This window comes from Acartia tonsa, chromosome 8 (assembly GCF_053477335.1).
Source record: "Acartia tonsa isolate MP-2025a chromosome 8, ASM5347733v1, whole genome shotgun sequence".
Classification (NCBI taxonomy): Eukaryota; Metazoa; Arthropoda; class Copepoda; order Calanoida; family Acartiidae; genus Acartia; species Acartia tonsa.
This window is the reverse complement of record NC_137267.1, coordinates 9,665,176-9,677,258: the sequence shown is the minus strand read 5'-3', so window position 1 is coordinate 9,677,258 and position 12,083 is coordinate 9,665,176. Positions and strand designations below refer to the sequence as shown.

General features: G+C 29.7%; 2 protein-coding genes across 3 annotated transcripts in view; one reads left to right on the top strand and one right to left on the bottom strand.

The window, feature by feature from the left end:
- Crag (DENN domain-containing protein Crag) overlaps positions 1-1,660 on the top strand; it is a 41,062-nt gene extending 39,402 nt beyond the window's left edge. The window contains exons 50-52 of the mRNA XM_080168984.1: positions 768-1,052; positions 1,213-1,282; positions 1,552-1,660. The gene's annotated coding sequence lies outside the window, so the exon portion shown is untranslated. The remainder of the gene's footprint in view (positions 1-767; positions 1,053-1,212; positions 1,283-1,551) is intronic.
- A 747-nt stretch (positions 1,661-2,407) lies between these two features.
- Positions 2,408-12,083, bottom strand: LOC145325963 (uncharacterized). 2 transcript variants are annotated; one of them, XM_080168986.1, is made up of 10 exons: positions 11,971-12,083; positions 11,172-11,243; positions 10,319-10,405; positions 9,757-9,816; positions 9,050-9,124; positions 6,110-6,196; positions 5,725-5,809; positions 4,897-4,950; positions 3,036-3,089; positions 2,408-2,509 (listed from the first exon to the last, which is right to left on the bottom strand). In XM_080168986.1, exons 1-10 carry the CDS (start codon positions 12,001-12,003, stop codon positions 2,493-2,495), a joined length of 624 nt encoding a protein of 207 aa, XP_080025112.1. In that variant the 5' UTR covers positions 12,004-12,083; the 3' UTR covers positions 2,408-2,492. The 2 variants fall into 2 exon arrangements, with proteins under 2 accessions (XP_080025112.1, XP_080025114.1); XM_080168988.1 differs by having other exon boundaries at positions 2,408-2,715; positions 11,971-12,035.

Sequence of the window (12,083 nt, the reverse complement as noted above, 5' to 3'; positions counted from 1 at the left end):
TTTTGTTTATAATTGGGGATGTATATTATTAAAAATTAATCTTCCAATGTCTTATCCCATAAGATCCTTATGTACTTGTTTAACTAACAAAGACCCTAAAAAGATGTTAAAATCCGTTATCAACAAGAACAAAAACATTCCAAAACCTACATTCATTGCATAGTGATCATGATACATTTCACAATCAACATTATGTTTTAGAACATTTTTGGTGCTTTCTCAAACATTGTCTGTTGAGCACTGGGAAATCCACACCTATCTTATTTGTTTTTAATTAAGTGAAAATGGGGAGGGTGGGGGGGGGGGGGTATTTTTTTGCCTATGCATTACTTTAGCTTGGTGCCTATAACTAGGGGGCTAGCCAGTACTCTTTATAACCCAAAAATAAAGATAAACTTCGCCAGCCCCATTTATTTTCAATTTATTTTAAAAAATAATGGTGAAGGGTTAACAGTGCCTAACATTCTACTTAGTGTGAAAGCGCTCATTTTTTTTAACATAAACCGTCATAACAACTTAATATTTAGTAGAAGAAAAAATATTTAATAGATATTTTTCGCATCTTTATTATAGACAGCTTTCCGCAGATATGAACATAAAAAATTTAAGATTAAAACCGGTTTTGTTATGATTTTTATTTTAATATTTGTGGATAATATTATAATACGATGCTATACATGATTTTTCAGTGTGGCTGAGAAACGATTCTTATCCAGCGGACATTAATCGGATTAGAAGCCATACTGGAAATATTATTTTTTGATTAGGAAAAGTTTATTAATATTGATTGGAAGAACCTAAACTAGTTAACTTTAAAAACTAGGATAAAAATATGCAGGAAAATAATTTTAAATCAGTAAATTAGACTCATATTAATTAAGATTCCCTAAACTGCCTCTTAATAATTTTTGGATTAGCTTAATATTAAACCCAAAAGAATTTAAAAGCTAATTTAACTATCTTTTTCCCTTTAATTATATTTTAATTTCTATCAATATTATATTCGTTGTGTATAATTGACAATAAAATGACCATACTTTATTTACCTAAAGGTTGGAAAAATAATAAAATATGCCCCCTCCAAATATTTTACATTTTTCAAATTACATTTCTTAAATATAAAGGACTATTACAACGATCCGATCCAACAAAAATAATTTGAACACCCCCCAAAAATTTTTATTAATCTGTTTGATTTTTTTTAACCTTTAGGTAAATAATGCTAAAACTTGACAATTGAAAATAGTTTAAAACCTGTGATACACAAAAAAATAAAAGGATTGTCTGACTATAATTTCTAGAAAACAAGACATTGTTTTTCTTCGCGCACATCAGTAAAGTTTTTATCGGGGACAGGGGAAAGGTAACCTGAAATTTTTAACTGAACAAAGCAGGTAAAGATTTCTTTTTTGTCTTTTTCTTTACCAATAAATTTCACTTACCTTTTCTAGTCCCTGACTGTTATTTATTTTCACCTATTGAACATATTTTACAAATCATTTAAATGGTAGCTTTTTATACTAAGTAAAAATTATGTCTTGTTTTTATTAGATTTTGTTAATTTTAGGCTAAATAAGGGTTTAAATGTTGTAAAAAAAAATCATTTATTGTTAAACATGTAATTAGTTAAAAATACAATAAATTTATGACACAATTTTAACAAGTTTTTTTTATTTCAAACTAGTCCTAGTTTATAAGAGATAAGACAACACACGATAGATTGATGTTTAACAAGGATGATTACATCCATAAAAGCGATGCACTGAAACGGTAGGACATTCGGACATTAACACTTGTATAGAGTCAGAACTAAATAATCATAATATAAATGTATAAGAGTCAAAGCAAAATTGTAAGTAAATTTGTTGAATAACTGCTTGATTCAGGATGTTTTTGGACATACTTACATTTTTAGGACTTGATTAAAGAGTTGCTTTGCTTATTACATTATACTTTGTTGTCCCAGGAATCAATATACCAAAAATCAGATCAATCGGATGATTAGATCACATAAAAATTTGTTATTGAAAAAGTAAAATAATCTACATGTTTAAAATGGACGTACGGACATTTTGGTGATGATTATGGAGTTGCTACGCTTTCTAAATCGTACTTAACTATTAAAGGAATCACCATGCAAAATTTGAAATCGATAGGACAATTCTAACATGCCTAAATTAACGAAAAAAGCTATCCGTTACTGACGGACCGGCCCTAATTATAGAAAAACCTTCGCTTTTAGAAATGATCCTCTCTGCAGATGAAATTATTGATGGAATATTTGGACACTGCTAGCTGCTAGTTGTACTAGTAAATTAAGATTTAAGCAGCCAACGAATAAGAGAACGTGTTATATAATTCAATCATTTACTATTGAATTAAATCATGTTTTTTACTCAACAAATAATTTCCATTCATTAAAATTTATTTTAAATGATTATAAAAATACATATTATATTAAAGTTAGAAGAAATTGAATTAAGCTTTTTGATTCACATAACAGAAGCACCTAAACACAAATCATAAAAAACTGTAAAGTATTAAATAAACTTTAAAGATGGATAAAATATGTAAATAGGTAGTGCACTTAACCAAATAATTGAATTTTAGATTGAACCGATGGCCTTGCCCCTAGCAACTAGGGGCTCTGTATTCGAAGGGGTAGGGATCAAATGCAGAAAAATAGCTTAAAACCATCTAATTAGACCTTTACACCTAAAAATAAATAGTCTAAAACCACCACGGTGACAAACGGACAAAGAGTTTTTTAGCAGATGCTATTTATCATAAATATAATTATGAATAATCAATAAACCGTTTTGCGTAAAAAAGTAATGTTCTTTAGGACCATGAGCGACTAACTACGTAAATACTGAATGCCTATTGGTATAGGGAATCTTTACAACAACAAAAACTACATCCGTCTACCTTGAATAGCAGCCGAGAAATTCACCCTCTAACCGTTTCTTACATACGGACGGACATTTAGAATTATAGAGTATCTTTGCTACTTTAAAAGAATGATTTTAACTTACAAAGTTGAATATCAGTCTCTCTAGTTCCCACTTCTCCATAACAGTAAAAATAATCTTAACAGAATATTTATTTTAACAATTCATAGAAGCGAAGCTTATCGTGTTCTTCTGTTTGTCCTTCTGCCTATTATGTCTAAATATTTCAACCTAAGGAAGGGAGAGAACATTAGGTAAGTTTTTTTTATATCCATATAGGCTATACAAACTATTAGTTTACAAAGGAGGAGGTAGATTATGCTAAAATTCCGTAAAGGATTGAGTTTTAAGACTTAAAAACAGTAGTAGAACGATTATATTTACTAAATATGTGTATTCCTTATTGAAAAGAACTATAGACAAAAAAGATTTATTAAATTTAACATAAATTTTATCGCTCTACTACTGGTTTTAAGCCTTAAAACTCACACCTTTACGGAATTTTTGCACAACCTACCTCCCCCTTTTTCAAACAATGATTTTAATCTGCAGAGGTGGTACTTTTTATAATTGAATAAAAGAATGGCCACTTTAAGTTTAAACCAACTTATCAAAATACCCAATGGTTTAAGCCAACGAATGAGAGAACCTTTTACAGAACTAAAGACCTCAGCATAATTGCAGTCCAATATCTCCTCCCTCCTTGATACATGCCCTTTTTGTTTAGGAAATCAATGTTAACCCTACTTAATCAAAAACCATGAGATGTAAATAGAATGAAATAATAGTTATTAATCGCATCGTATTATAAACAACTTTTCGCGGATATAAAAATGTACTGCTATAAGATAAAAACCAGTAAATTTTATCCCCGATATACCGAAGGAACTGGCTATATTCGTAGAAAACTGGATATAATACTTCATAATTAATATTTTTTAGTATGGCTGAGAACCGGTTCTAATCCAGCGGACATTAAAGGGACTGTGAACGTAAATTTTTCTCATCTTAATATCAAATATTAACATTATCTCATTCATAATATCTCACAGATAGAGCAAAACGCGCTTTTGTTTGCTTAAAAAACGGCTTTTTCCGACGATTTTTATAAGATACGGGGAAAGGAAGAAATTTTCCGTATTATATAAAATGTGCATTAAATTGCTTTTTTCTCCCATTATAGCTAAAATTAAACTTTTTCACATAGTTCTACATTTTTCCTAACAGTTAAGCTGACTTTTAACATAATCCTTGCTTTAATCCAATGTATAGTTACTTAGAAATTGATAAAATAAGCAATATTTTTTTATTGAAAACCAAATACAATAACAAAGCCAGAAACAGGTTTTTTATTAGTATCCAATTAACTTTAAATGGCCCATCTCTCGCCCACCTTTAATTACAAATTTGTAAATAATAAAGACGCAATATTTCTTTATAAACAGTCTGATAAAAGTGTAAACTAATTCTCCAAAGTGGGTTATTTATTGTTCAACACAATAAAAAAGGATATTATTATTTTATATAACCTATGAGATTCAACCCTTTGTAGACAGTAAGGTATTTTTTTTGTCAATAATACGAATTTAAAATATGTCTTTATTACCTAATTACTACGTTATAAAAAAATGAATTGGCAATTTTATAGCATAAAATAAATCCTTAACAGTAAGTAAATTGTTTCAACTATATATGACAAGTTAAATATCCCTACAAACATTATAAGAAACAAAAACGTTCAGATTTTCCCTGTTTTTTCCTTTTTCCCTCTCAAAATACCATAAAATCAAGGCATTATTTCTGGATATTTTTGTGAATAGGACATTTTTGGTTGATCAGTGTAGTGAAATGTGCTTAGTAAATGTTAAGATTTGATAATCAGATGAGAAATTTTTACGTTCACACTCCCTTTAATCGGTTTCGAAGCCACCCTGTAAAAAATTACCATCTTGATAGCAGGTGCACTCTTGTGATTCTGCCTCAAAAGTCATAAATCCAGCTAAAATATAACAAGTAACAAAAGTATTTAAATCTCTTATGTCTCAAGCTCCCATCCTAAAATTTTGTTTAGTTCGTTTTTTTATCTTCTGGGAGTTTTGCGATTAAAAAAAAACAATTTTTTGCAGATGGAAAAAATCTAGGAACTCGCTATAGGCAACTCCTATATGGACATACAACACAACCTAATTGTAAAAAATCTAATTAATAATATTCTAAAAACAAGGATGACAACATCCATAAAAGCGAAGCACTGAAACGATAGGACAAACGGACATTAACACTTGTATAGTGTCAGAACTGAATTATCAGAATATAAATGTACAAGAGTCGAAGCAAAATTGTAAGTAAAATTGTTGAAAAACTGCTTGATACAGAATAATGTTTATGGACATACTTACATTTTCAGGACTTGATTATAGAGTTGCTTCGCTTATAATGTTGTACTTTGTTGTCCCAGGAATCAGTATACCAAAAATCAGATTAATCGGATTATTAGATCACATAAAAATTTGTTGTTAAAAAAGTAAAAAAATCAACATGTTTAAAATAAACGTACGGAAATTTTGGTAATGATTATAGAGTTACTACGCTTTCTAAAACGTACCTAACTACTAAAGGAATCCCCATGCAAAATTTGAAATCGATAGGACAATTCTAACATGCCTAAATTAGCGAAAAAAGCTATCCGTTACTGACGGACGGACCTACCCTAATTATAGAAAAGCTTCGCTTTTAAAAAGAGTGGGGGGCAGCTCTATAAAATAAGCTCTACCTCCTTCTACAAGATTGCATAGATTTGAGCAAAACTTCTCATCAATAGCTTCAAATGTTTCCAGTATATAATTATGTCCATACTCCTAAAAATAATTAAATTAGATTTGACTCTAGGGGTTAAATATCTTTTAGTAGCGAAGCGACTCTGTAGTTCACTCTGCAGCCAATCCGTAAGGTAATTTTCTCGGTGCTATTCAAAATAGAGAACTGATTCGCCAATTCAGGGACACTTTCTTGTCCTTTGAGTGTATTTTGAAAGATTTCTTAGTTAAAGAAAGTGCTTAAAAATTTAAACATTTAGAATTAACAATTTTACACCAAACTTCTATTAATATTTAGACGTTATACTTTATTTATTTTAAACTGACCAATGACAAGCTTACCTGACAATTGATATGTCCATAATTAGAACAAGGATGATCTCCACATGCAGTACACTCTGTACACCCTCCATTTACAGAACATTCGTTCTACAAAATAAAGTTATGAATTAATTAGATCAAACAATTTTACCTCTAACTTATAATAAGAATGATGATTATTAATTCTAAGTGTCCATTTCTGAATTGTATCAAACCACATAGCTATAAACTAACAATCTTAGGATGACAGAAAAAATCAGCTGATGAAATGTATGTAAACAACGGCACAATAGAAGAAATTTAAGCTGACACATGTTGAATGACCGACCAAATCAGCTGATTTGTAGACAATTGCTCTCAAATCAGCTGATTTTGATACGTATATTTAATGGTACAGCTGATTTATTACCTGTAATCTGGCACATGTAGGTTGACCGACCAAAAAAGCTGATTTACATTTATAGCTTATTAATCTTAAAGGGCGAATATAGGTTGAATATAATATGGGCTCAAAAAAACCGTGCAATTCTATAGATTATAAGTAACTTTAAGATATTGACATATCCAAATGTATAAGTCTGTTATAGCTTAAAACCTGAACATTCTCAGGATAAATTTATGTAATAAGTGTGGTTCCCTTAGAACTCCAAACACCCTAGCATCACACAAGGCTTCGGTTTAAGGTTGAATTAAAAAGCTTTCGTTAAATGATAGTCGTAATAAAAGTGGAAACCAGTTATCAATCAATTTTTTTGTATTGTGGATAGTTTCTTCCTTGACAATATTCCCCAACCACAGTTATGGAATCTCGACGACAAAGAATTTTTTATCCAATCTTGACAAGTGAGGTATTTTTGGAAAGAGGAATATATATAGAAAACGCCTATGTAAATTAGAAAATCCGCAGAAATCATATTTGCAAGTTATTTGCAAAAATCTGCAATGTTAATTTGCACAATTAATTTCATGCCTTAAATGACTTATTTAGAAAGAAATCTTTTTATAACGTGTTTATCTATAAGTTTAGAACATACTTAAGGCCAAAAAAATTTCTTTAGTGTTACTTTTTTCACCTTATATATGAAAAAAGCAGTTTCTCACATTTTATGATAAAAAAAGGTATAGGAACAAAAAATATGTTTTTTCTTGATGTAAACACAATTATTGGCATAAAATCTATCATCCTAAATGTAAAAATCAGATAAAGAATACTTTTTAGAACAAAAATAGTGCAAAAAGTAACCAAGACATTTTTGCAAAGTATGAAAATCTAAAGAAAATAGTTCTTTTTGATTTTGATATACATATCAGATAAATGTATATAAAATTAGTGATCAAAAAACTATAAAACAAGTTATAACTTTTTCAACCCTATCATTGATTAAAATGCACTTTTAGGTTTACTTATTACCAAAGTAGCACATAAAAACTCTTTTTATTAAGTTATTAAACAAAATAAATTCAAATCAACAATTAGGCGATTTTTATAATGCAGTAGACCATTTTGTAGTTGGTTTTTTGGCATTTATTTTGTTTAATTACATCATAAAAAGAGTTTTTATGCACTACTTCAGTAATTCTTAAACCTAAAAGTGCAATTTAATCAATGACAGTGTTGAAAAAACTTATAACATGTTTTATAGTTTTTAATCACTAATTTTATATACATTTATCTGATATGTATATCAAAAGCAAAAAGAACTATTTTCTTCAGATTTTCATACTTTGCAAAAATGTCTTGGTTACTTTTTGCACTATATTATCTCTAAAAAGGATTCTATATCTGATTTTTACATTTAGGATGATAGATTTTATGCCAATTATTGTGTTTACATCAAGAAAAATCATATTTTTTGTTCCTATACCTTTTTTTATCATAAATTGTGAGAAACTGCTTTTTTCATATATAAGGTGAAAAAAGTAACACTAAAGAAATTTTTTTTGCCCTAAGTATGTTCTAAACTTATAAATAAACACATTTCATAAAAAGATTTTTTCTAAATAAGTCATTTAAGGCATGAAATTAATTTTGCAAATTAGCATTGCAGATTTTTGCAAATAACTTGCAAATATGATTTCTGCGGATTTTCTAATTTTCATAGGCGTTTTCTATATATATTCCTCTTTCCAAAAATACCTCACTTGTCAAGATTGGATAAAAAAATCTTTGTGGTCGAGATTCCATAACTGTGCAACAAAGTGTAAAGTATATGAATTTTATTTAAAAAAAAAAACCTTTACAGGAGAAATTTTATTTCATGTAAGTATGAAAATTATATGGTAATTGTTATAATTAATTTAAAGAGGACAAAAATAATAGGTGAATAGTGTTTTATTTCTTATATTTTTTTCTGGAGAAAATCTGGCGATCGGTGCGTTTGTGTGTGTGTGTTGAAAAATGCGTACTAGGGTAATTATATCATCAAGAATTAATCATTGATCTTTATACAGAAAAAAAACTTTAAAACGTATTATTTACCCTAGTAATTACTCCGGACGCAAATTGACGCAAATTATTTTATGCTTTTTAAAAAATCAATAAAATAGTATATAATATAAAAAAAATAAACACTTTAATTATCAATTAAGATGCATGCCAATGTAATAATCAATTAAACTTAAGAAAACTAGTCAAAAAAAGTCTTGTAAAGGGGTAAAATAAACGATTTTGTTGACTTTCTCATTTATCATATGTTGAAGTAAAAGCAAAAATTGCAAAATCTACTTAAGGATTTTTTTGATTTTTTAAATTTAACATAGATATTTTAAAAGTATGTAATGGCACCTTTCATATAAGCTCATATCATATTGAAACTATATTCGCCCTTTAAATCATCTGATTGTAATTACCTGTAAGCTGGCACATGTAGGATGACCGATCAAATCAGCTGATTTATAGCTAATTGCTCTTAAATCAGGAGATTTTGATACGTATATTTTATGGTACATCTGATTTATTACCTGTAAGCTGGCACATGTAGGATGACCGACCAAATTGCAGCTGGACTTAAACTCATCGAGGTTTATTCTGTACAACTAAAATATGAATGATAAGATCATGTTCGTAGTTTTATTAAATAAAAAATAGAAAAAGCTACATACATTGCATCAAGCAATATTATTTTAAGGACCAATTGCCAAAGAAAGAAGAAAGTAGTTAATTTAGGCATGTTATAATTGCACTTATAGGAAACCCTAACCTCTAGGCTAAAACTTTTACAGGATTTGGCTTAATATTTTTTATGGTATATCAACCTATTTTTGAATATAGATTCCTAGGACCATTTGGTATAATGTTAAAAGTGAAACATCTTTACAATCAAGTCTTCAAATGTAAGTATGTTCATATAGAGCAATCCTAATTTTAGAATATATCTATACTTTCTTTCGTGACCACGCCTCTTAAGAGGCGTTTCGTCGTATTTTCACAGTAGATTGTCTCCTATTTCTAGCCCCTGCGGGGAACTCTAATCCTGCTGGGAAATCACATAACCTAAAATAACCTATTAAAGACTACTGTGAAAATATGACGAAACGCACTTTAAGAAGCGTTGTCACGAAAGAGACTATACCACATATTTCTAAATGTTTCTCTGTCTGACTTTATTATTTGTTAAGTTTTACTTTTATGGATGTTGTCATCCTTTTTTTTCATATTTTATTTTTACCTTACAGTTGACTTGTTCTGGAGAATCGTCAAAAACAAAGCTTGCGCACAAATCATTATCCTAGTTCAAAATATATACAAATACAATTATTTCCATAAGTAGCGCAGAAAATACAGAATTGTAATAATTCCCTTAAGCTGTCCATTTGAGTGAAGTCCACATATGTAGGTTTCATGGTGATTTTAGGCTTTTATATTTTCAAATACAATTCAAAGTCAACTGACCCTTTGGATGGTTATACCTACATCAGGAAGCCGAAGAAGCGACGTTAGTGATATTAAAAAAGATATAAAATTCTGGTTTTTATTTATTAAAGTGGGGACTTTTCTATGTCATAGATAGTCAAAAATTTGCCCATTCAAAAGATAACCCTGTTAAAGTTGTTGGCATTATATCAATATGCAATTTCAAGGGTTTATGTCTAATACATGGTTTTTAAGAAAGAGTGGTAGTGGCTGAAATATTAGCGACATGTTTTTAAAAAAAAGTCGATTATATGGCCTCATAAAAAATGTGTCATGGATAAATAATTAAAATAAAATTTCTTGTCAGCCCTGTTTACCTGACAGATGGTTTGGCAGCCTTGAAAAGAATCAGCCTGCAACTTGGCTAAAGGCTCTGGCAGCTTGCAGTATCCATATACTAATCTCTAGATTATTTTGGATTATTTAATTTATCTTTCTAACTATGATTTCTTCGAGTTTTGTGGAGGATAACTTATTCCCGCCCCCCAAATGTAGAAGCTTCTTGTAGTGTCTCCAAAAAGAGTGGTCAACTGTTCCAATATTTGGCCGAACTATCCCGATTGACGTCATATTCGCACATAATATGACGTCCATCAGGACATTGTAACATTTGTCCACTTTTTTTGAAGACACTATGCTGCTTCCTAGAGTTATGACAAATAAATTTAAATAAAAACGTATGGACATGTTTTTCTCTATACAATCCCATCCTGAGCTGGATCTTTAAATCATTTTAGTGGTGAGCCAGATTGGGGTGCGCCGAATTTCAGCCAATTACAGCGCGGCATTTCATAAAATGCTGTGCTCTCATTGGTGGAAAGTTGGCTCACCCCGATCTGGCTTACCACTAAAATGATTTAAAGATCCAGCTCTGATCTACAAAATTGAGATAACCAATGAAATATCGAGTTTGGTTTCTAACTAAGTTTAAATGGGGGAAAGGGGGCGGCTACATTTTCCTAGTCCTTTCATCAATCAATTTATCTTGGTTTAAATTTACCTACCTTTCTATTTTATAATTCAAACTACATATGTTAAAATATATTAAAATGAAAAATGATAATAATAAAACTGGTATTAATTTATTCGTCAAATCTTAAAATACGTGAGTTTTCAGTACGGCTGAGAACAGGTTCAAATCTAGCAGATATTAATCGGAATATTACTTACCGAGCATGGATTAACACTTGTTGAATTAGGCTGAGATAGATTAGATCCCCTAACAGAGTTGGATAAAAGTACCTAAAAATAGATCTTCAGAAATTATGTGTGACGAAGCTTTTTATTGTGCCTATAAAGATGATGTCATTGGTCAATTTAAATGTATTGGTCTGTCATTGGAAATTTAGTCATTTGAATAACATTGGACATTTGTATTGAATGGCGTCATTTTTTATAGACGAAGACCAAACTGCATTACGTTTTCACCACTTTTGACGTCATATTCTCCATCTCTTTTTTAGGGGTTTTCTTTCCCACTTCTCCTCTCATCTTCCTCATTTTATGACGTCACAGGAATCAAAAGGGACACAAAAGTAATGCAGTTTGGTCCTCGTCGCTTAAAACTTCTTATTCTTAGTTCAATTTCATCTTTTATGCGATGATTTTGTATGAAGCCACGTCACTTTAATTTAATCAAACTTCCAAACGTAATGCCAACGGTAAAGATTTGTAGAATAGTTTCACTATTACGCAATGATGACAAATTCCATAAAAGCGAAGCTCTAAGTAAAAAAATTATATCTAAGGATATTACAAACAAATGCTGTGAAATAGTTGAAAATCAGCACATTTTAACTGGACGTACCGACTTTCTGGTAACGAATATAGAGTTGTTATGCTTTCTTAATCGTACCTAACTGTATAGTTTGAAAACGATAGGACATTTCTAACACGAATAGAGCTAAACGGACCGATCCCAATTATAAAAAAGTTTGCTTCTAAAAACATAAAGAACAAAAGAACTTACACAAATAATAGAAAAACGAATTATTTGCATCATGTTTATAATTAAACTGAAATTTTAACCTTCTCTTCCAATATAAAAAAATCTGAAGATAAGAAATATTATTTTTAAGAAAA